The sequence below is a fragment of the Ostrea edulis genome, chromosome 7 (assembly GCF_947568905.1).
Source record: "Ostrea edulis chromosome 7, xbOstEdul1.1, whole genome shotgun sequence".
Taxonomy (NCBI): domain Eukaryota; kingdom Metazoa; phylum Mollusca; class Bivalvia; order Ostreida; family Ostreidae; genus Ostrea; species Ostrea edulis.
The window spans coordinates 44,290,775-44,313,644 of NC_079170.1; the positions used below are offsets into that span (position 1 = coordinate 44,290,775).

General features: G+C 35.9%; 1 protein-coding gene and 1 long non-coding RNA gene across 2 annotated transcripts; both read left to right on the top strand.

Moving 5' to 3' along the window:
* The first annotated feature begins 3,618 nt into the window (after positions 1-3,618).
* Positions 3,619-6,202, top strand: LOC130048181 (uncharacterized). The gene is made up of 3 exons (XR_008797024.1): positions 3,619-3,990; positions 4,142-4,268; positions 5,285-6,202. It is a non-coding gene; the product is annotated as an uncharacterized LOC130048181 (long non-coding RNA).
* Positions 6,203-9,678: 3,476 nt separating this feature from the next.
* On the top strand, positions 9,679-22,262 carry LOC125656174 (neuronal acetylcholine receptor subunit alpha-7-like). The gene is made up of 6 exons (XM_056145708.1): positions 9,679-9,706; positions 10,174-10,310; positions 10,625-10,669; positions 10,824-10,930; positions 11,874-12,400; positions 21,748-22,262. The coding sequence occupies exons 1-6, from the start codon at positions 9,679-9,681 to the stop codon at positions 22,065-22,067; spliced, it is 1,164 nt and encodes a 387-aa protein (XP_056001683.1). The 3' UTR covers positions 22,068-22,262.
* Positions 22,263-22,870: the final 608 nt, after the last annotated feature.

The window sequence follows — 22,870 nt, forward strand, 5'->3', positions numbered from 1 at the left end:
CTTAAAGCGCTAGATAGTGGTTTGTTACAATAATGATATTTTCATATTATAGATATTTTAAATTGAAATTTATCAATATATAAAATGAAACAAGTCAAACATGTAATCATTTAATGAGATTAAGAAAAAGGCGATCACGGCCTCCATTGAAAATGGTATTGGAATCGTACAAGAATTCCAAATATTCATTCGCATTAAACGATTCAGCATTTAACCACAGCTAAATATTCTCTACATAGATACATATAGTTATCTTACCCCCCCCCCCCCTTCCCATCTATCGCGGCCGGCGACAATATATTCCAATGTTTATTGTCTCCGACGACAGTATGTACCATGGTGCAAAAAATATGCCTTGTCTCAGCGCATACATGTATTATCGTCAGCGACAATATGTAGTATATGTACCAACGGACAATATATACCTAGAGGGTACGTGTATATCGTCGCCAAGGATGATATGTTCCAAACGACAATATGTACATGTACCATCATAGTGTGTACTTAACGGTGGAATTACAAGAATCTTGAACTTTCAAATTTATACACAGTTACACTAAGCATTATGATAGTTTAACTTTATTATTAGCTTATATCATCGTAACATTTAATTGATTTAATTAATTGATAGTGCAGAAACCTACAATAATAAATCGTCGTTTTCTTTCCATTGTACTTTAAATGCATGAATAAACTTTCGTTCGGTAAGTTAACTTTCTAAAAATTATATTGGTCTACTTGGTATGCTTTGAATGGAATGTGATTTCTTATATTTAAAACAGCATCCAAAACACACTGACGGAATGAGGAAAGGAGAGTTCATATAAAGAAAACTATCATGTGACCAATATTTACATATTTTTCTCGTAATTTCGAAATAATTATCTCGTAATTATGATATCTTTTCTCGTAATTACGAGATAACTATCTCGCAATAACGAGATCTTTTCTCGTAATTACGAGATAGGGGAATGTAAATATATCTTTTATATGATACTAATAGGCTTTCGTAAAATCCCGGAATATGATACCAAATATCCATTATTACTCCAGCATGATAAAAATTTTGCAGAATTTTTTAACCCCAAATTTATTGTCGTTCAATTTGGCTATAGGCCTATGTACTTTTAAAATTGTGCAGAGACTCTGTTCAACGTGTTGTGACTCCATCTTTCATTTCTATTTTGAACAGAATACACAGGTCTAAAAATATATAATAACATGCGGTACCGTGACATCTGTCAAACTCTGTCTGCTGTCAACGTAAACATGGCGTCGAAAATCACACGCTTATGTCGTTACCTCTTATTTGTTAAAAACATGTCATAACGGCATTCATACAAAATTATTTAATCAAAACAAGGCCCCAACTGTTACGATTTATGATTTTGCATTTCGAAAAGATGACTTTAGTCAAAGTCATAACCAATGCATGTCACGACAATCATGACCTAAGTACATTAGTTCGAGTTGTGCAGTGACTTCAAAAACGTCACAATCATATCCCCTTAAGAAGTTTAATAAGACGGGTATTTATCATAACTTAAGGTTACGACGAAATCTTGAACTTACATATGTACGAAGTTGAGTAAAACTCATGTTGCTGAGTCATTTCAGTGTTTTACATGTATAAGTGTGTTTATATCAGTGCGCGTCTTTGTACGTTATTCACAATGAATGTGCTACACGGGCAGATGAAAACAACCCATGGTCTCGCGCGGAAATGAGCTAAATGAAAGAGACGTATCCAGTAGTTAGTATTTATCCGGAATGCTAGTGCGCAATGGCGGCAATAAACAAACGAAGCGGATACGTTGAAGGAAAAACTTCTTTATTTCTTTCTTACCGTTATGTAGACCAGTGAAAATAATGAACAACGATTAATCGCATAAATCCCGTGAAGAATACAAAACTGAAAGTAGGGCAAACATAGATCCCTGGACATATCAGAGGCGAGATCAGGTAAGTGGGGCATGGGGCTATTCTATGCATGAATGAAATGCAAAACTCACTGTCTGAACCAAATTATCCTACTGGTTTCACAATCCCATTACATCGAGATGATCATTGTATTTTCGTCCAACCCCCAACAAAAAATCGGAAAGTAGACATTGATTTGGGGGAGTGCACATCAACAAGGGGGGCTAAAGTGTTGAGATGAAAATGGGGGGCCCGAGGGATGTAATCAAATTCATCAGTTATAGCATGTATACCAGAACTAGTAAATGCACAATTGGCTGGAAAAAGAGCAATGTGGACTTGTATAATTATATAAATGTGTATATGTTTAATTGTTCAGAATGCAAAGTTGCAGTATGTATTCACATAGACATATAACGAATAACATATATCTGTTATATCTGTATGCCCGGGGCAGGGTTGGCAAAAAAGTGGTCGATATGAGACCGGTGGTCAATACTGGTTAAAACTGGTTAATACTGGTCGATTGAAAATTTTTTGGTATACATAATATACTTATAAGTCATAATATTACATAAATAATGTACAAATGACTTTGTTGAATTGGGGAAGATGTAAAAAAAATTGTTCAAATTCCTTGATTTAACAAGAACTACCTTAGTATAAGTATTGTTTCATCAATCTTCATTTTAACTGTTGAATACTGTTGAATAAACATTTGAGGGTGGGTTAGTGATGTTTTCATAACAATAACAGGTACACTGGTCATCTCTGGTCCCAGCCTATGCTTATTAACACCTGTCCACTCTGCTTCCTGGGCTCAGGTAATGTCCAGCTACCTTTTATTCTTAATCTGTACAGGTACATGTATTAAGAGGCCTGTCTCCAATAATCAAGCTATGTTATAGAACTGTGACCCTCTGGTAGGTACTGAAGATATTTCGGTCAGTTTTAGCAAACCAAATATATTAAACTTATGAAATTACATTTGATTATCTAATGAAAAATATTAATCAACAATTGATCCATATAATGAAAAGACTTAATTTATCTTTATCTCTGCAAGAAATGTACAAAAATAGGAAAATGGACAGTTTAAATCACAATTGACCATTATTGACCACTTGGGGAGTATTGACCGGGACGGTTAAAACCACTGGTTAAAACCGGGGGCAGTTTTAACTGCCCAACCCTGCTATGCCTCTATGGTATTCAGAGATAGATCATACTAACTAATTACTTTTTCTTTAATGAAGTGAATTTATACATTACTTGTTTCTCCTAACTACTACTTTATGGCATAAATTGAAGATTCAGTCCCTGGTGTTGGAGATCTTTTATCTTGAAAACAATAGATGCTAGTGCCACACAACCAAAGAATGTAGTAAACATACTGCTACCTTTGCATGTATTAATTAGCAAATTAAGGTACTAGTAAATATAAATGTAAGGAACAAATGTCTAGGGTGTTTTTTATCTATTAAAAAGATTGTATCAAACTCTAAATCTAATAAGTAAAATTTTGTAATATTCCAGCTTCAGGAAGTTTATCCTATCATAATGGAGGTGATTAGCTACTTTGAACCTACTTTCATGGATCTACCATATTATTTTTTTTTTTACTATGGCATTTGATTTTATGTTACTTTTCAAAGAAGGTGTAATATATATGTATAATGTGCATCACATGCAATTTTAATGATGCAGGCAAATAATTTTGATGCAATATAAAAGGCAAGCTGAACTGTAGATCTACCCAGATTAGATTCAATAAGAATTAAAGGTCAAAACCATGGTGGTTACACAAAGCATCTGTATACAAGATTTTTTAGGCTTGTTAAATGGAAAAATTATATGAAAATAATAGTCTCCAGTAATATCTACATTTTAACTCATATGAGAAATCTTATAACAGTTTCAATATTCAGACAGATCATGAGATGGAAACCAATGTAATTGAGACGAAAAGGGAGTACAACTCGAAATATCAAGGAAAAACAAGAAATGCCATTGTGAATCTGCAGATGATGTCCTATACAACCATCCTTCCATGACACATGCAATGGGAAGGTAACAGCTAAGTATATACATATAAATGATATTAAAATCCCATGAGCTCGTTCCATATAATGTCCCTTGAACATTACAAGTATTTACTTATTCCAAATACATGTAGTTCAAAATTAAGTCAGAAATTCTAAACATTTTTTTTTAATTAAAGTTTATTTCAGGAAACAAAGCCTGTCTGAAACTCCAAAATGACATTTCCAGAAAGTTGAAGAAAGGATAAAAATGTATCTACCATCTTACAACCCAGATTTCATTCCACTGAAAAGAAAAGGGACAGGGTAAGAAGTTATTATTAATAAAAGATATATATATGCTGAAACATCTTAAAAGATATATTGTTAGCTCACCTGAGCTGAAAGCTCAAGTAAGCTATTTTAATCACTTTGTATCTGCCATCTGTCTGTAGACTTTTCACATTTTCATCTTCTCCAGAACCACTGGGCCAAATTCAATCAAACTTGGCATAGATCATTCATGGGTTTAAGGGATTCAAGTTTGTTGAAATGAAAGACTATGCCCCCTTCAAAGGGATGATAATCACAAAAATGTAAAAATAGGTGGGGGGGGGGGCATTTAAAAATCTCTGCAAGAACCACTGGGCCAGAAAAGTTCAAATTTACATGACAGCTCTCTGACATAGTGCAGATTCAATTTTGTTAAAATCATGGCCCCAAGGGTAGGGTGGGCCACAATAGGGGATAAAGGTTTTACATACAAGTATATAGGAAAAATCTTTTTTAAAAATATCTCTTGAACTGTTTAAGCTAGGGCTTTTATATTTTGTATATACATTTTTTACGAAAAGTTCTTTCATGTGATGCAACGGTGTTCGATCTTGTGACTTTGACCTGGAAGTTTGACCTACTTTTGATAAAAATCTGACCTATTCAATATCTCAACTATTTAAGACAGAGCTTTCATATTTTGTATATAGATTTCTTATGGCAAGATCTTTTGTATCATGCATGTACCATGATCAATTACCTTGAGACCTTGATCTTATCCAGAACAGCAAGATCTTGTCGATCATATTGGTGTTGAGGCATTTCTGTGTAATGTGAATTCATTTTCAGTAATGTTGTGATCCTTTGGGGCTCATGTAGGCTGGGGCCACAATATGGGATCAACATTTTTCATAGGAATAAAGACTGAAATCTTTTTAAAATCACAACAGCTGTACAATAGCAGGGCCAAGGTGACTCCATTGAGCGATGTGGCTCTTTGGCCTCTTGTACTGTTTAAGACGCATGTATTTAAAATTTATTATAGGATATATTTGCATTTATTTTTTCAGAAATTTTGCATGTCCATGTCTTGGAAGGTGAATAGGAGGAAATTCAAAAGATGCTTACCTTATCAGATGGTTGCAGTGGATACTGGGGATAAAGTAGCAGAAAATTATGGAAAACAGGGAAGTGGCAGCCAGGACTATGGAGGGGAGGCGACAATGACAGTGAGATGGCATTAGGTTGGACACCAGAAGGGAAGAGGGCATTTAAGAGACCGAAAACAACCTGGAGAGGAACAGTAGAAGCAGAAAGAAAGATTGCAGAATGGAGAAACTTGAATGAGATCAAGATGGTAGCAATAGAACAGAGTGGGTTGGAGAGAGTCTCGGTCCTATGTGTTTTGGCATTGAGAGAACTAAGTAATGTCTAGATTGTTGGAGATAGGATGACCAGGAATATGAATGGATGTGCTGGAAACTGTACTAAGACCCTTATGTATTTGGATAGATTTACATACCATCATGATTTTGCTATGAAAAACTTGAAAAAAATCCTCAACTCACATTGTAGCTGACATTATACATTTGTACTTATTAATATTTCAAATGAACATATATTTAGATATACAATATCTAAACTTTGGAGTCCATGTACATCTCCACATTGGATAATAGGTTATGATATATGTGTGTGAAATCTTTTCCTATAGTATGCACATGTTAACACATTAGTTTAAATGATGATGTATATCTTATGACTATGGAAGAGAATGTGTTCAGAACAGAATATGTGTCTAGAAGAGTTGTTGCCCTTGAATGTAATTCATTATTTACATGGGGTTGAAAAATAATCCAGCACACAGTAGTACTAAATGCATTATGTTAAAATACATTTATGAATGGTATAAGTGATACTGTCAATTACTGATTAATACACTTTGTGAAATCATATTATTGTTATGTTTAATAAATTTCAAGACTGCACCTTTGTACATTTTACAATATAATATTCTGCACTTTGTTATCAAATTCTCTTAACCTAATTTATATTCATTAACAGCAAGTTAATTATGATATGCTGTATAGTTTGTCAAAGGGGCATTAGCTGTGAAAGTGATGGCAACCTTTTTATTCAAAATCTCTCCTTAATAATATATATTAATGCCTAATAATAATATTTATTTTGTACAAAAACATGAGAAACCTAATAAAACGACAATAGATTGTCACTTTTAGTGTATAGAAATACATAAGGACAAATTATTGTCTTGCAAGACAATAATCATTTAATTATCAAAATTCATGTGATATTCATACACATTCATGTGCCTGTTTTGGGGTTAAAAGGTGTTTGAAATAATTAAATGCTGGTGTTATCACTGAAATATACATGTATGATATGGAGCAAATTTCATTTAATTCATTTTTTGGTATCAAAATGACAGCTAATGCCCCTTTAAGAATAACTATTTTCAATGCACATCATAATAACCTTGTTAAGCTTGAAAGAATATTGGCTATAAGGAATCTTGATCATAAATGTTAAAAATATTTTTAATTTCTCTCAAGGAGTTCCTTATAAACAAACATAAAATCATGATTATAGTACATTGACTCTTGAGTGTTTCAATCTGTTAGACTTTCCCATTTTATCGCATTTCTTGGAAGTTGTGTTAAAAGAATTGGTGGTCTTGAAAAAGGTTGTTGTAGTGAACAGCAAAGGTCAACTGCTATTCAACAGTCTGTATACCTAGTCACCAAGGGCAAGGATAGAGGTCATGTAGTTCTGCATTTCACAGGGCCAGTTAAGGGGCTAAAAGAATATAGTGTTAATGACAATTATTTCCATGAATAATGAGAGACTTCTCCCATCTCTTGTTATAGTGTTCTTTAAAGATTTTGTGGGAGATGAGAAAAACTTTTATTTGATGCACAGACACCAAATTAAAAGTGGACCTTGTTGATCCAAAGTGACATCCCTGCCATTATCTTCAATGTAGTCTTTCATGTGTCTTATAAAGGTTTGCAAACACTAGTGCTTGCATAATGCACAGACACGTGAAGTGGGTAGTGTACGTGTACAGATGTTGTGTACACACCACCACCCCTCCACTGTCTACAAAATATATACCTGTAGAACCAGTAATATCACCAGAATATGTTATTTCCCCACCGATCACCTTCATAAGTCATTATGAAGTCAGTTCTATATTCTATGAGCTCTGGTGAGATATTGATACATACCGTACCACTGGATCTAAAAGAAATCCGTTTTACCACCGTCCCATTCCAATTTGATATCCTTTACTCTCATGCGCTTTAAATCAGAGACGGGATACTTTTAACTTTGATAAAGTTGAATTTTCCATTATATTCACATGCATAGTAAATTATCATCCCTTGCGAATTATGATATACCGGCTGACACCCCCCCCCCCCCCCCCCCCCCCTTACATTGCATGGTAGGATGAATCCGCCCCATTCTTTACATGTATGGTGTTGAAGTTTGGAATAGAGAACATCTGTTATGGATTTTTGGGCCCTTTTTTATTTTTGTTTGATAGTCAAGAATTTTAGACGATCGCGAGTTATCCTCTGCTACCCCCCCCCCCCCCCCTTCAGAGAAAAAAACCCACGCAATGTGTCTGTCTGATGCTCTTAAGATTCTTATGTGCAACAAGAATGGAAGTTCAGTAAAATTTCTGGCAACTTTCTTGCATATTGTATTGAAAAAAATAAAATTGATTTATAGTCAATGTTAGCCCTAAAATAATATATGTCTCCAGGGCCGTAAATTACATGGAGGTGGAGGAGGCAGCTGCCTCCTCCAACTTTTGAGCCAAAAAAAATTAAAATTTAAAGTTCATTAGAATTTATGTTGTTTCCAATAACTAAGAACATGATACCTCCCTTAAAAAGCATTCCAAATCTTTCTTTTAGAATGAGTTAGTCAAGTAACATCTTAGAAGGCCCTAGAATCAAGGATTTTGCACGAAACGTGTTCAGTGTGCACAAAATGTGCTCAGCGTCTGGGGGCCCCCAGACCCCCGCCTAATTTCCTGCCTCCTCCAAATTGAAGGTTAATTTACGGCCCTGGTCTTTGATAAAAAGCCTACCAAAAATACCGTGTAATTTCATTCCAAATGTACCTAGCCAAATTTGTCATGTAATTGGATATGTAAGGTATTTTATATCTATTAGAAAATATTTTATTAAGATTAATTTTTCGAATTTGAATATGGCGTATTATACGCCAACAATTATTCCGGAAATATACTATCTATTGGTGACGTTTCACCCAAGTAAGTATAATCTCGCGAGAATACCGCTGGTTTTCATCTGCCCGTGTAGCACATTCATTTACAATCTTCTCCTATGCATAAAACATAAGGATTATTATGGAGTTATGAAAGATATAAAACAAAAATATTGCAAATTGTAATAAAATAAAGTGTCTGTTCGTTTCTTTTCATTGATGAGTTCACTGTTGCTAAAACTCCTTTTGACGATCGACTTTTTTCGTTTGCAGCACGATGTATCGATCGCTTAGGTATTAATGTTGATGTATTGGGTAGAGTGAACTGACAATTGTCATTTGTATTGTCCGTATTCATGGTTCGCGATTTCATCCTTTCCAAACAAAGTACAATGTGTGAATTTTGGTATGTTGATCCACTGACAGGATTATATAGCCAGGTCTACAATGTTTTCAGTGTCTAAGTAAATACACGTATGATTGTTAATTACGATGGAAAAGGGTTGTGTTTGCTTCACTTCATCGCTAATGGAGTTGGTTATTAATGCTGTATAATTTGGTTTTATAATTATGATTAAATCAATGGATTTTTAGAAATAAATTCGATATATTATCAAGTCAGTTACGAAAGAATCAGTCATATTCATTTGCAATATTAAAGAAGAATCAGCACGGAATTTATCTCAGTGGTGATGGACGAACTACTGATGCTTTCAACTTTTTTTGGAATGATGCATAGTAAGAAGACATTACCCTCTCTTCGTATTCTTTTCTGTAACTTCTTTCTTTTTCTTTCTTTCCTATGCACCCGGTTTCTCTATCTTTTCTATAAACCCACCCCCTCTCTCTTGTCATTGTCAAAACGTTCATGGCGAAAATGTCGTGTTAAAATCGAGCCTTCGTATCATGTAAGTATTTCACTGAACGCCATTTCTGAAGCATATGATACATGTAACAAGTGCGGCAAGCTCTACAGATTAGGACAGTAAGATATTTTACACATACGATGAGAATGAATTTTCGATGTAATAAAAAACCTCCCATAATCCTAAACACCGTTCTGTTTTCTCGCAATGTCACGTCTCGATCTGAGATTTTGACGTTACGTGAATTATCCTTGTTTTATGATTTCCTGCACAATGCAGTGCGCCATTTTGATTTGAAATGAAGTTATGTTTTAACCATTCAGAATTTCTAGTTTAAAATGAATCCGATCCAAAATGCAAGACAAAGTCAGTGTGTCACGTTTGCGTTTACAAATGAAAACGTAGTTTTAAATTACTTTACTCTATACAATTCTTTGTGAAATAGATATCATGTATTACATAACTACGAGTGTTTAGGTTGTTGGTTGTTGTTGTTGTTGTTGGTTGTTGTTGTTGTTTGTTGTCTACATTGACTGGTCATGCTACGGATCTGTAATACATGGACTTGTGAAATCTCCGCTTATACATCTGCTCTACATGGCTAAATTTTGCGTACATGTACCGTATACAGGGAAATATTCGCTCCCGTTAGATTTTCGCTCCTTTCATCCTTGTAATCAGTGGGCGAATTTAAGACGGGCAAACCTGGGTTTTTCTCTTATCAAATGTGTCTAGGCGAATTTAAAAGGGGCCAAACAGTCAGCAAGTGTAGAAAAACGAAAATATCATAGGACAAAAATAACCCTGTATACAGTAGCAATGTGTCTTTGCAGATACAGTGTGTGATGAATATGCACTGCGGAGTGATCTCTTTGACGTTAATAGGCACAACCCCCTTGTACTACCCAGAACATCGCCTCAACCGATAGACATTACCTTGACCTGGTTAACCGGATACGTGGTGGGAATGGTGAGTAAACAGATACGTCTCTATTTGTTTGTAATTAGTTCACCAATGTCAAGTAGCTATGTACCACAACCCTTCTATATAAAGAATTTTCAGATGATAAACTCGCTTGTTACAGTCTCCAACTGACTCGCAAAAACACTAAAAATTAATCGACAGCAAATATAACCAGATTTACGGTATTACACGAATATCAAATAAATCATGACTCTAAATTCAAATTGCACGTCTGTCAAGTTACAGGCAACAATCAATTTGTATGTTTACTTGAAATATGCATTTCTAATCTTGACGTTCTTATTCAATCTACATTTCAGGATGAAATTGAAGGAAAATTCACTCTCATGGGAGATTTAGAAATGGTAATTAATCATATTTAAACTTAATGTAGCACAATATCCCTTAAGGTAATTTCTGTCTAATTGTACAGCAGTATTCATAAAGGTAAAAACAATAATTTGAATTGTTCGAGTTAACTACGATTGACATAATGTAGTCTTCTTTGTTTGCTTCTAGAGCTGGACAGACGAGTTGATGACGTGGGATACCAATCAGTATAACGTTAGCTCCATTGTCGTGGTTGGCAAAGAAGTGTGGACACCTCCCGTTAAAATCCTTAACAAGTATGTTATGTTTTAGTATCTAATATCATTTTTAAAGGAAAATGTGAAGATAAAGGTGTTCATATTTTTCAATTGATACGATATGGAAGTGCTTTTTCTGCGTATGATCAGATTTTAAATCCAGTTGAATATACAGGGATTTCAACACTCTCGTTTCGTAAATCCGATTGTCTTTATAATGATCTAGTTTGCCAATACAACCTATCTCTGGGTCCAATGCTGCCTGACATGTTTGATACCAATTGTTAGGCCGTTGTTGGCACACTGATTTTGGCTACGGATTACTTTGTTAACCTGATTAAGATATAGGTCTCACTGTGGATGTGACCGCTCGACAGGGAGTGCTTACTCCTCCTAGACACCTGATCCAACCTATGGTATATGCAGAGATCCATGTTTGCCCAACTCACTGTTTTGTATTCCTTAAAGCGTTATGAGATTGATCACTGTTCGTTATCTTCACCTTTATGAAATAATGGCCTCTGTGCCTTTCTCAATCAATAAGGCAACGTGAATATGGACGGCAAGTACACGGTGTGTTATAGTTGGAAGTTGGAAATGGAAACAAACCTCGATGTAGATTTTCAATATTTTTTTCAGACTTTCATTCTGTTTCTGGTTTCATTGGAATATAATGCCAATTCTTTATGTAGAAGTGCGAGTGGTTAGATCACACATGTGTCAAAAGTGTATGTATCGTATACTTTAGGATATTTTTACTTTGAAGTTACTTCACATACGTTCAATGAAAAGGTGAAGATAACAAACGTTGATCAATTTCATTTCTATAAAGATAACAAAATAGAGGGTTGGACAAAAAGACCCTGGATATACCAGAGATTAACACATGTTAACACATCTAAAAATAAATATCATAATAAATCATGCACGTACTACCTATTAATAGCAATGGCATTCAATGTTTTGTCATATATGATTTCAGAATGGGATCAAACTTCCTCAGCACTGGTTTAAAGAACGACTTACTAAGAATAGAACACACTGGAGCAGTTAAGACCACCCACTCGGGGGAATTGTCCATCTCATGCCCACTGGACCCCACCGACTTTCCCTTTGATTCACAAGACTGCATTATGCTCTTTGGCTTATCGATACACTCCTTTTCAGAAGTGCGTTTGAAATTCTCGGATATACCCGTAAAATCAATATCGGGGGGAAGTGGGATAACCCACCCTATTTGGACGATCTCCAGATTCACGGCCAAAGATAACCCATACGTCTCGATGGCTTACGTGCAGTTCTGTCTGTACAGGAAGTCACTGTACTATAGTTTTACCATGTTAGGTCCCACAGCTCTCCTGAATTGTCTCACAGTATTTGCCTTCCTAATACCCAACAACCAAGGAGAGAAAATTTCCTGTGGAATGACTATATTTCTGGCCTTTGTGGTGTTTCTGGTGCAAGTTGGAGATATAATTCCTAAAAATTCGAACGCAGTGCCAGTACTAGGTGGGTGAATTTTGATCGAAAAAAGAATGTTCAAGTGATGACGTATTAAAAAAGTATTAGATTCACTATCAAGTCAAAACGATGACTAAACCTTGCTATAACCAAATTAACTTGATACAACTGGACCTGCATTGATGGATATAACAAAATTACATCCTAAAACGAAACAGTTTTTCAACGTCATCCCCAATTAAATAATTGTAAATACGGTGGATTCATGCTCTAAATTAATAATAAGCCTGAGAAATACGACTATGTATAAATCATATGAATGAAAAGAAATAATTTTGCAAATGAAAATAATGTAATGATTCAGGAAATATATGTATGACAAGTTATAAGAACCTCGTGATTTTCTAATGTTGAAAAGTCATACATGCAGGTATACAATGTATATGTACGCGTCCATCTGCGCAATGTTACAGCGACTTGGTATAGATTCTGCATGATGGTATGTTGTGCAACACATTTACAATGTTATCAATCGTTTCATTCAATATTATTTTCCATCGAAGACAAATGTATATAAAGGTTATCCACATTGCTCCGCGAATAACATAATCATTGAACATCGACTTTCAATGCTACGCATTGGATATTGTCAAACTGTAAGGAAATTATGTTAGATAACTTTCATATCATATTTAAGGATTTGGTATATATATATTCATATTTATTTATTCAACATTTTTTAGCTCACCTGAGCTGAAAGCTCAAGTGAGCTTTTCTGATCACCCGTATTCCGGCGTCCGTCCGTCCGTCTGTCCGTCTGTAAACTTTTCACATTTTCAACTTCTTCTCAACAACCACTGGGCCAATTTCAACCAAAGTTGGCACAAAACATCCATAGGTAAAGGGAATTCTAAATTGTTAAAATAAAGGGCCAGGCCACCTTTCAAGGGGAGATAATCAAGAAAAGGTAAAAATAGGGTAGGGTCATTAAAAAATTTTCTTCTCAAGAACCACTGGTCCAGAAAAGATGAAATTTATATGAAAGCTTCCTTATATAATGTAGATTCTAAATTGTTAAAATCATGGCCCCCAGGGGTCGGATGGGGCCACAATAGGGGATCAAAGTTTTAAATACAAATATATAGGGACAATCTTTAAAAATCTTCTTCTCAAGAACCACTGAGCCAGAAATGCTGAGATTTATAAGAAAGCTTCCTTATATAATGCAGATTTTAAATTGTTAAAATCATGGCCCCCGGGGGTTGGATGGGGCCAAAATAGGGGATCAAAGTTTTAAATACAAATATATCGGGAAAATCTTTCAAAATCTTCTTCTCAAGAACCACTGAGCCAGAAATGCTGAGATTTATATGAAAGCTTCCTTATATAATGCAAATTCTAAATTGTTAAAATCATGGCCCCCGGGGGTCGGATGAGGCCACAATAGGGGATCAAAGTTTTACATACAAATATATCGGGAAAATCTTTCAAAATCTTCTTCTCAAGAACCACTGAGCCAGAAAAGCTGAGATTTATATGAAAGCTTCCTTATGTAATGCATATTCTAAATTGTTAAAATCATGGCCCCCGGGGGTCGGATGGGGCCACAATAGGGGTTAAAGTTTTACATACAAATATATAGGAAAAATCTTTAAAAATCTTCTTCCCAAGAACCACTGAGCCAGAAAAGCTGAGATTTATATGAAAGCTTCCTGATATAGTACAGATTCTAAATTGTTAAAATCATGGCCCCCGGGGGTCGGATGGGGGCCACAATAGGGGGTCAAATTATTATATACAAATATATAGGAAAAATCTTTAAAAATCATCTTCCCAAGAACCACTGAGCCAGAAAAGCTGAGGGTTATATGAAAGTTTCCTGATATAGTCCAGCTTATAAAATGTTAAGATCATGGCCCCCGGGGGTCGGATGGGGCCACAATAGGGGATCAAAGTTTTACATACAAATATATAGGAAAAATCTTTTAAAATCTTTTTCCGAAGAACCACTAAGCAAGAAAAGCTGAGATTTATATGAAAGCTTCCTGATATAGTACAAATTCTAAATTGTTAAAATCATGGCCCCCGGGGATCGGATGGGGCCACAATAGGGGGTCAAAGTTTTTTGTTTTTGTTGTTGTTGTTTTTTTTTTTCGTTTGTTGTTGTTTTTTTTTTTATATAGTGCAGATTCAAGTTTGTTAAAATCATGGACCTAGGGGATTGGATGGGGCCTCAAGGGGGGCCTCAAAGTTTTACATACAAATTTATAGGAACAATATTTTAAAATCTTCTCAAGAACCACTGAACCAGAAAAGCTGAGGTTTATATGAAAGCTTCCTGATATAGTGCAGATTATAAATTGTTAAGATCATGGCCCCCGGGGGTCGGATGTGGCCACAATAGGGGGTCAAAGTTTTACATACAAATATATAGGAAAAATCTTTAAAAATCTTTTTCCGAAGAACCACTAAGCAAGAAAAGCTGAGATTTATATGAAAGCTTCCTGATATAGTACAAATTCTAATTTGTTAAAATCATGGCCCCCGGGGATCTGATGGGGCCACAATAGGGGGTCAAAGTTTTTTGTTTTTTGTTTTTTGTTGTTGTTTTTTTTTCGTTTGTTGTTGTTGTTTTTTTTATATAGTGCAGATTCAAGTTTGTTAAAATCATGGACCTAGGGGATTGGATGGGGCCTCAAGGGGGGCATCAAAGTTTTACATACAAATTTATAGGAAAAATATTTTAAAATCTTCTTCTCAAGAACCACTGAACCAGAAAAGCTGAGGTTTATATGAAAGCTTCCTGATATAGTGCAGATTATAAATTGTTAAGATCATGGCCCCCGGGGGTCGGATGGGGCCACAATAGGGGGTCAAAGTTTTACATACAAATATATAGGAAAAATCTTTTAAAATCTTCTTCCCAGAATCACTAACTAAAGCCAGAAAAGCTGAGATTTATATGAAAGCTTCCTGATATAGTACAAATTCTAAATTGTTAAAATCATGGCCCCCGGGGATCGGATGGGGCCACAATAGGGGGTCAAAGTTTTTGGGGTTTTTTGTTGTTTTTTTTTTTTCGTTTGTTATTGTTGTTTTTTTGATATAGTGCAGATTCAAGTTTGTTAAAATCATGGACCTAGGGGATTGGATGGGGCCTCAAGGGGGGCATCAAAGTTTTACATACAAATTTATAGGAAAAATATTTTAAAATCTTCTTCTCAAGAACCACTGAACCAGAAAAGCTGAGGTTTATATGAAAGCTTCCTGATATAGTGCAGATTATAAATTGTTAAGATCATGGCCCCCGGGGGTCGGATGGGGCCACAATAGGGGGTCAAAGTTTTATATACAAATATATAGGAAAAATCTTTTAAAATCTTCTTCCCAGAATCACTAACTAAAGCCAGAAAAGCTGAGATTTATATGAAAGCTTTCTGATATAGTGCAAATTCAGGTTTGTTAAAATCATGCCCCCTGGGGTAGGATGGGGCCACAATAGGGGATCAAAGTTTTACATACAAATATATACGGGGAAATCTTTAAAAATATTCTTCTCAAGAACCATTGGGCCAAAGAAGTTCACATTTACATGAAAGGTTTCTGACATAGTGTAGATTCAAGTTTGCAAAAACCATGACCTCCAGGGGAAGGTTTGGGGCCATAATAGGGACTACGGTTTTACATGCGAATAGATATGGAAAATCTTCTGATATGGATCAAGGTGACTCAGGTGAGTGATGTGGCCCATGGGCCTCTTGTTTTTACAAAATATCTGGATTTAACAACTTTAAATTATGTAATTATTAACAGGGCTTCCGTATAGCGTGTAATTTTAACATCGGGGCTGATTTTACTAAAGTTCAAGATTTCATCGTAACCTTAATTTACGATAAAAATACGTCTTATTAAACTTCATAACTTACATGTAAGTTACGTTAAAAAACCATCGTCACTCCATGACAGCTATAGCAGCCTATGGACTAATTAAGTTCATATTTTTTTCGTAAGTTATTTGTCAACTAAATAAAAATGGCTGCCCTCATACTGTTCGATGTTCCAGATCATTTTGAAAACAAACCTCTGCGTCCTCGTTGAAATTTTAGCGACAGAAGCGAAGTTCTCACACTGTGACAAATATAGAACTCGTTGAAAGCTAGGCTGTAAGTTTCCAAAAACACGCAATCAGTTCACTGTGGACATTTCCCAAATTTTCACCTCCAAGAATACTTTTTAGGATACCACAGCCATATTTTGACACGAGTTTCTTGAAAATCGAATTCAATCTCCACACAATAAATAATGACATGTGACGTCATGTTCTATGTTTTGATATAATGCAAATGATGAAGTGGCGGATCTGATATTGAAGAAACTGTTCTGTGCAACATAAAATACAAACCACATCTAAAATCAAAGGAGCAACCGCTCACTTGGGGTATTCAATTTCGATCCCAATTGGGCATTTGCTTTGAATAATGCTATTTAAATCTAGCAAAAATACGTAGAATCAATCAGTCGGGGGCAGGGTGCTCTCTCTCTCTCTCTCTCTCTCTCTCTCTCTCTCTCTCTCTCTCTCTCTCTGTGTGTGTGTGTGTGTGTGTGTGTGTGTTACTGTTTGACTTTTGTTAATGTGACGATGTCAATTTTGGTACATTTCACATACAAAATAACATAGGCCATACATGTATATTGATTTACGTGACCCTCTCCCGGGCCTAATTTGTGTGCCTGCACGCCAAAAAATTAGCCATGCTACTATACATGCTAACAAACTCTGTCATCAAATTCTACTGAGGCTTTTGCATTAGTCTCAGTGTATCCTTATAAAAATGAGGGGAGGGATCCTAACATGGTAGGTCTACATATAGCCAATTGTTTATTATACGCGAAAGCTGTAATATAATGTATTCATTGTATTAGATATTCGGATTCTGTACATTATGGTGTTGTTCTAATTTGTTCTTTGAAAAATACTCCAACGTTACACTTGGATTATTTTACATTGATAAAATTTCAGGATTATCACAGCCGGGCTTGCTATTAAACAGAGAGATTTTGACTATTTTTTTCCTATATATACCGATTCATTGTGTATATTTTGTTACATGTGAAGTATATATATTAAGAGGATAATTCCAGTGTATTGCACAGTGTATGTAGCCATTTAGTTTGTTGATTGATTGTATCTTGTTTAACACCTCTTTCGAAAAGTTTTACTCATTTCGGAGACGTCACCAAGACCGGTGAATGGCTTCAAATTTAAGCTTACGTTCGGTGCTTACGGCCATTGATCAGTGAGGGTTCTTTAGCGTGCCACCCTAATGTGACACTGGACATCCGTTTAAAAAATAAGTTCATCTCCGAGGACCTGTTACATTCACACCTGATGCCGAGCGTTTGGCGATGGAATTATCACTCTCTGTTTTAACTACTTAGATCTGTCGTGGCCGGTATTCGAACCCCGAACTTCCGCATACTGGGCGAACGCTTTACCTCTAGGCCAACGCGACGGTTGCAATAGTTTAAAATGTATTTTCGTTTTCGTATACTTTTTACAATAGTTTGAAATGTATTTTCGTTTTCGTATACTTTTTACAATAGTTTGAAATGTATTTTAAAAAGAATATGAATACGATTGATATTTCGTATGCAATCATAGAAAAACAAATATGTTTTTGTACAAAAATATTCTTAGATTTTAGTGATTATTTATTTTGAACTTTATTTGCTTTAAAATTGTTAAATCTCCAATGAGGACCTCATCAACTGCTGAACATCCATATTGAATTTACATGTACTATATGGAATATTGAAAGCCTTAAGAACACGTTAATAAAACAGAAGCATCGTATCTTAAATTAAAACGTACGAAATTCTTAAGTCAGAATGTCTTGCGTAAGATAAGAAGTTTAGTAAAACTCAGCCCTGAATCTTTGGAAGATTTTTGCTTTAGTAGTACTTTAAGAGCCTATCACATTAGTATTTGGAATAGTTTTACATCACGCGCTCTACACCTCCTAACTGAGTGTGAATGTTAACGTTCTTGTGCTTCGTGAAGTTTTATAATACATGTACATAAAAATCGTTCAATTACGACAAATGTACCAACTATATGACATATTCTATGTATATTTAACACATATGGACTTCATGGATTTGTCTTTTGTCGTATCAAAATTTAGAACTACTATAAATTATAAAAGTTTAGTTTTAATAGATTCAGTGGGCTATAGCTATTTGCCAGTGTAGTTCAGTGATTGAGTATCTGACTAACTATACACGGCGTTCTGTGTAGTTCAGTGGTTAGAGTATCTGACTAATTATACACGGCGCTCTGTGTAGTTCAGTGGTTAGAGTATCTCACTAATTATACACGGCGCTCTGTGTAGTTCAGTGGTTAGAGTATCTGACTAATTATACACGGCGCCCTGTGTAGTTCAGTGGTTAGAGTATCTGACTAATTATACACGGCGCTCTGTGTAGTTCAGTGGTTAGAGTATTTGACTAATTATACACGGCGCCCTGTGTAGTTCAGTGGTTAGAGTATCTGACTAATTATACACGGCGCTCTGTGTAGTTCAGTGGTTAGAGTATCTGACTAATTATAAACGGCGCTCTGTGTAGTTCAGTGGTTAGATTATCTGATTAATTATACACGTCGTTATGTGCAGTTCAGTGGTTAGAGTATCTGACTAATTATACACGGCACTCTGTGTAGTTCAGTGGCTAGACTATCTGACTAATTATACACGGTGCTCTGTGCAGTTCAGTGGTTAGAGCATCTGACTAATTATATACCGCGTTCTGTGCAGTTCAGTGATTAGAGTATCTGACTAATCATACACGGTGCTCTGTGTAGTTAAATGGTTAGAGTATCTGACTAATTATACACGGCGCCCTGTGTAGTTCAGTGGTTAGAGTATCTGACTAATTATACACGGCGCTCTGTGTAGTTCAGTGGTTAGAGTATCTGATTAATTATAAACAGCGCTCTGTGTAGTTCAGTGGTTAGAGTATCTGACTAATTATACACGTCGTTCTTTGCAGTTCATTGGTTAGAGTATCTGACTAATTATACACGGCGCTCTGTGTGGTTCAGTGGTTAGACTATCTGACTAATTATACACGGCGCTCTGTGTAGTTCAGTGGTTAAAGTATCTGACTAATTATACACGGCGCTCTGTGTAGTTCAGTGGTTAGACTATCTGACTAATTATACACGGCGCTCTGTGTAGTTCAGTGGTTAGAGTATCTGACTAATTATAAACGGCGTTCTGTGCAGTTCAGTGGTTAGTGTATCTGACTAATTATACACGGCGCTCTGTGTAGTTCAGTGGTTAGAATAGCTGACTAATTATACACAGAGCTCTGTGTAGTTCAGTGGTTAAAGTATCTGACTAATTATACACGGCGCTCTGTGTAGTTCAGTGGTTAGAGTATCTGACTAATTATAAACGGTGCTCTGTGTAGTTAAGTGGTTAGAGTATCTGACAAATTTTACACGGCGTTCTGTGCAGTTCAGTGGTTAGAGCATCTGACTAATTATACACCGCGTTCTGTGCAGTTCAGTGATTAAAGTATCTGACTAATCATACACGGTACTCTGTGTAGTTCAGTGGTTAGAGTATCTGACTAATTATACACGACCCTCTGTGTAGTTCAGTGGTTAAAGTATCTGACTAATTATACACGGCGCTCTGTGTAGTTCAGTGGTTAAAGTATCTGACTAATTATGCACGGCGCTCTGTGTAGTTCAGTGGTTAGAGTATCTGACTAATCATACACGGCGCTCTGTGTAGTTCAGTGGTTAGACTATCTGACTAATTATATACCCCGCTCTGTGTAATTCAGTGGTTAGAGTATCTGACTAATTATACACGGCGCTCTGTGTAGTTCAGTGGTTAGACTATCTGACTAATTATAAACAGCGTTCTGTGCAGTTTATTGGTTAGAGTATCTGACCAATTATACACGGCGCTCTGTGTAGTTCAGTGGTTAGAGTATCTCACTAATTATACACGGCACTCTGGGTTGTTCAGTGGTTAAAGTATTTGACTAATTATACACGGCGCTCTGTGTAGTTCAGTGGTTAGAGTATCTTACTAATTTTAAACGGTGCTCTGTGTAGTTCAGTGGTTAGAGTATCTGACTAATCATACACGGCGCTCTGTGTAGTTCAATGGTTAAAGTATCTGACTAATTTTACACGGCGTTCTGTGTAGTTTAGTGGTTAGAGCATCTGACTAATTATACACCGCGTTCTGTGCAGATCAGTGATTAGAGTATCTGACTAATCATACACGGCGCTCTGTGTAGTTCAGTGGTTAGAGTATCTGACTAATTATCCACCGCCCTCTGTGTAGTTCTGTGGTTAAAGTATCTGACTAATTATACACGGCGCTCTGTGTAGTTCAGTGGTTAAAGTATCTGACTAATTATACACGGCGCTCTGTGTAGTTCAGTGGTTAGAGTATCTGACTAATTATACACGGCGCTCTGTGTAGTTCAGCGGTTAGAGTATCTGACTAATTATACACGGCGTTCTATGCAGTTCAGTGGTTAAAGTATCTGACTAATTATACACGGCGTTCTGTGTAGTTCAGTGGTTAGACTATCTGTCTAATTATACACGGCGCTCTGTGTAGTTCAATGGTTAGACTATCTGACTAATTATAAACGGCGTTCTGTGTAGTTCAGTGGTTAAAGTATCTGAATAATCATACACGGCGCTCTGTGTAGTTCAGTGGTTAGACTAACTGACTAATTATACACGGAGCTATGCGTAATTCAATGTTTAGACTATCTGACTAATTATACACGGTGTTCTGTGTAGTTCAGTTGTTAGACTATCAGACTTATTATACACGGTGTTCTGTGTTTGATTTCCGGTTCTGCCATATATCTGTCTTTCCATATCGTGGATTGTATCTTTTACGGATTTCCAAATAGTTATAGAGGCAGCCAAACAATTCCATATGCGCGTTCTGGTTATGTACGTACATATATACAATATTTCTATCATATTGCGGATGAAAAATACCAAATCAATTACAGTCAGAGAATGATACAATGTAGTTTCCTTGAAGACTGCTATACCCTGTGGATAGATTTATCTTAGGTCCAGATTAATACAATTAAATTGTACGTCGTACTGCAAACCTATCTTTGTACATACATTATATCTGAACATGCGGTTATTGTTTTCTGAATTGATTGCAGAACCCATCATGTCGTCTAATTTGTATAAGTACAATTTATTAATCAAGGACTCAACGTTTAGGATACGTCATATTTCTGTCAACATTTCTTTTCCTTACACGTTTGGATGTTTAAAATCACGATCCCTCTCAATGCTATCATACATTTATAAAACTAATGTTTTATTTTTGTAGGCAAATACTATTTGTATTCCATCATAGGCAGTGCCGTCATGGTCATCAACACGGTAATTCACTCGTGTATTGCTAACAGGCAGACGGGCAATGACGTAGTGAAAGTTGAACCAATGGAGTTAGACAACGAGAAACAGGATGCATTTGAGGATTTGGACGACAGTCAATCCGAGGGCGGTACCAAAAAAAGAAGCTTGGTCAATTTTTTTAAGAGAAACGGACTGAAAATATTCGATCTTATTTGTTTTCTGGCATCTGTGTTGTTGATCGGATCATCTGTAGTGATGCTATTGACGACAGCGAGTAAATGTGTAATTTGAACTCCATGGAAAATCTGTACCCATGACACTATAGACTATGATATGTTGATGAATTTGCGATTTTATGAGACAAGGCTAAAACACGATATAGGATATATTGAGGGAAGAGAAGAACATCGATAAATTTTTATGATGAGCATGTTAATTGCTAATTACTGTACGCACAAATACAAATTATAAGGGTATTTTAATAAATAGTTGTATAATGATATCATAATTGCTTAATTCTCCGTTTACCTGATCAACGTGGAGGGCTGGGGGTATGTGTTATCGGTGAACAGGGGATTCGTGCTCCTTTCAGGCACCTCAGCGCACCTCTGGTGTTTCCAGGGGTCCATGTTGTTATCTTCACTTTTTGAATTCGCAGTAATAACAGACACCAAAAAGTCGCCCGCTACTGATTCATTCTTAGATATTTTATTGAAATTACATTGTAGATATCAACGGCAAACTAATAACTTGGCTTTATGACAAACGGGGTGATTTCAGCTTCTCCATCGTCAACTTTCCATATTTATGAAACAATATTCCATTATCACCTGTATATGGTGTGTGTATTTCTTAACCGATTCGATACGCAATTGTTATTCGTATGATCAGTTTCTAAATCGAAGGGTTTCAATAGTTTCTTTATGGTCGGCATAACGATCTAATTTGCCAATACAAACTGGCAATGGATTAAGTGCTGTCTGGCGTGTTTCATAGACCGTTCCTGGCACAATCATTTTGACTACAAATAACTCCGTTTACTTGATCAAGATATAGGGCTCATGGTGGGTGTGACCGGTCGACAAGGGGTGTTA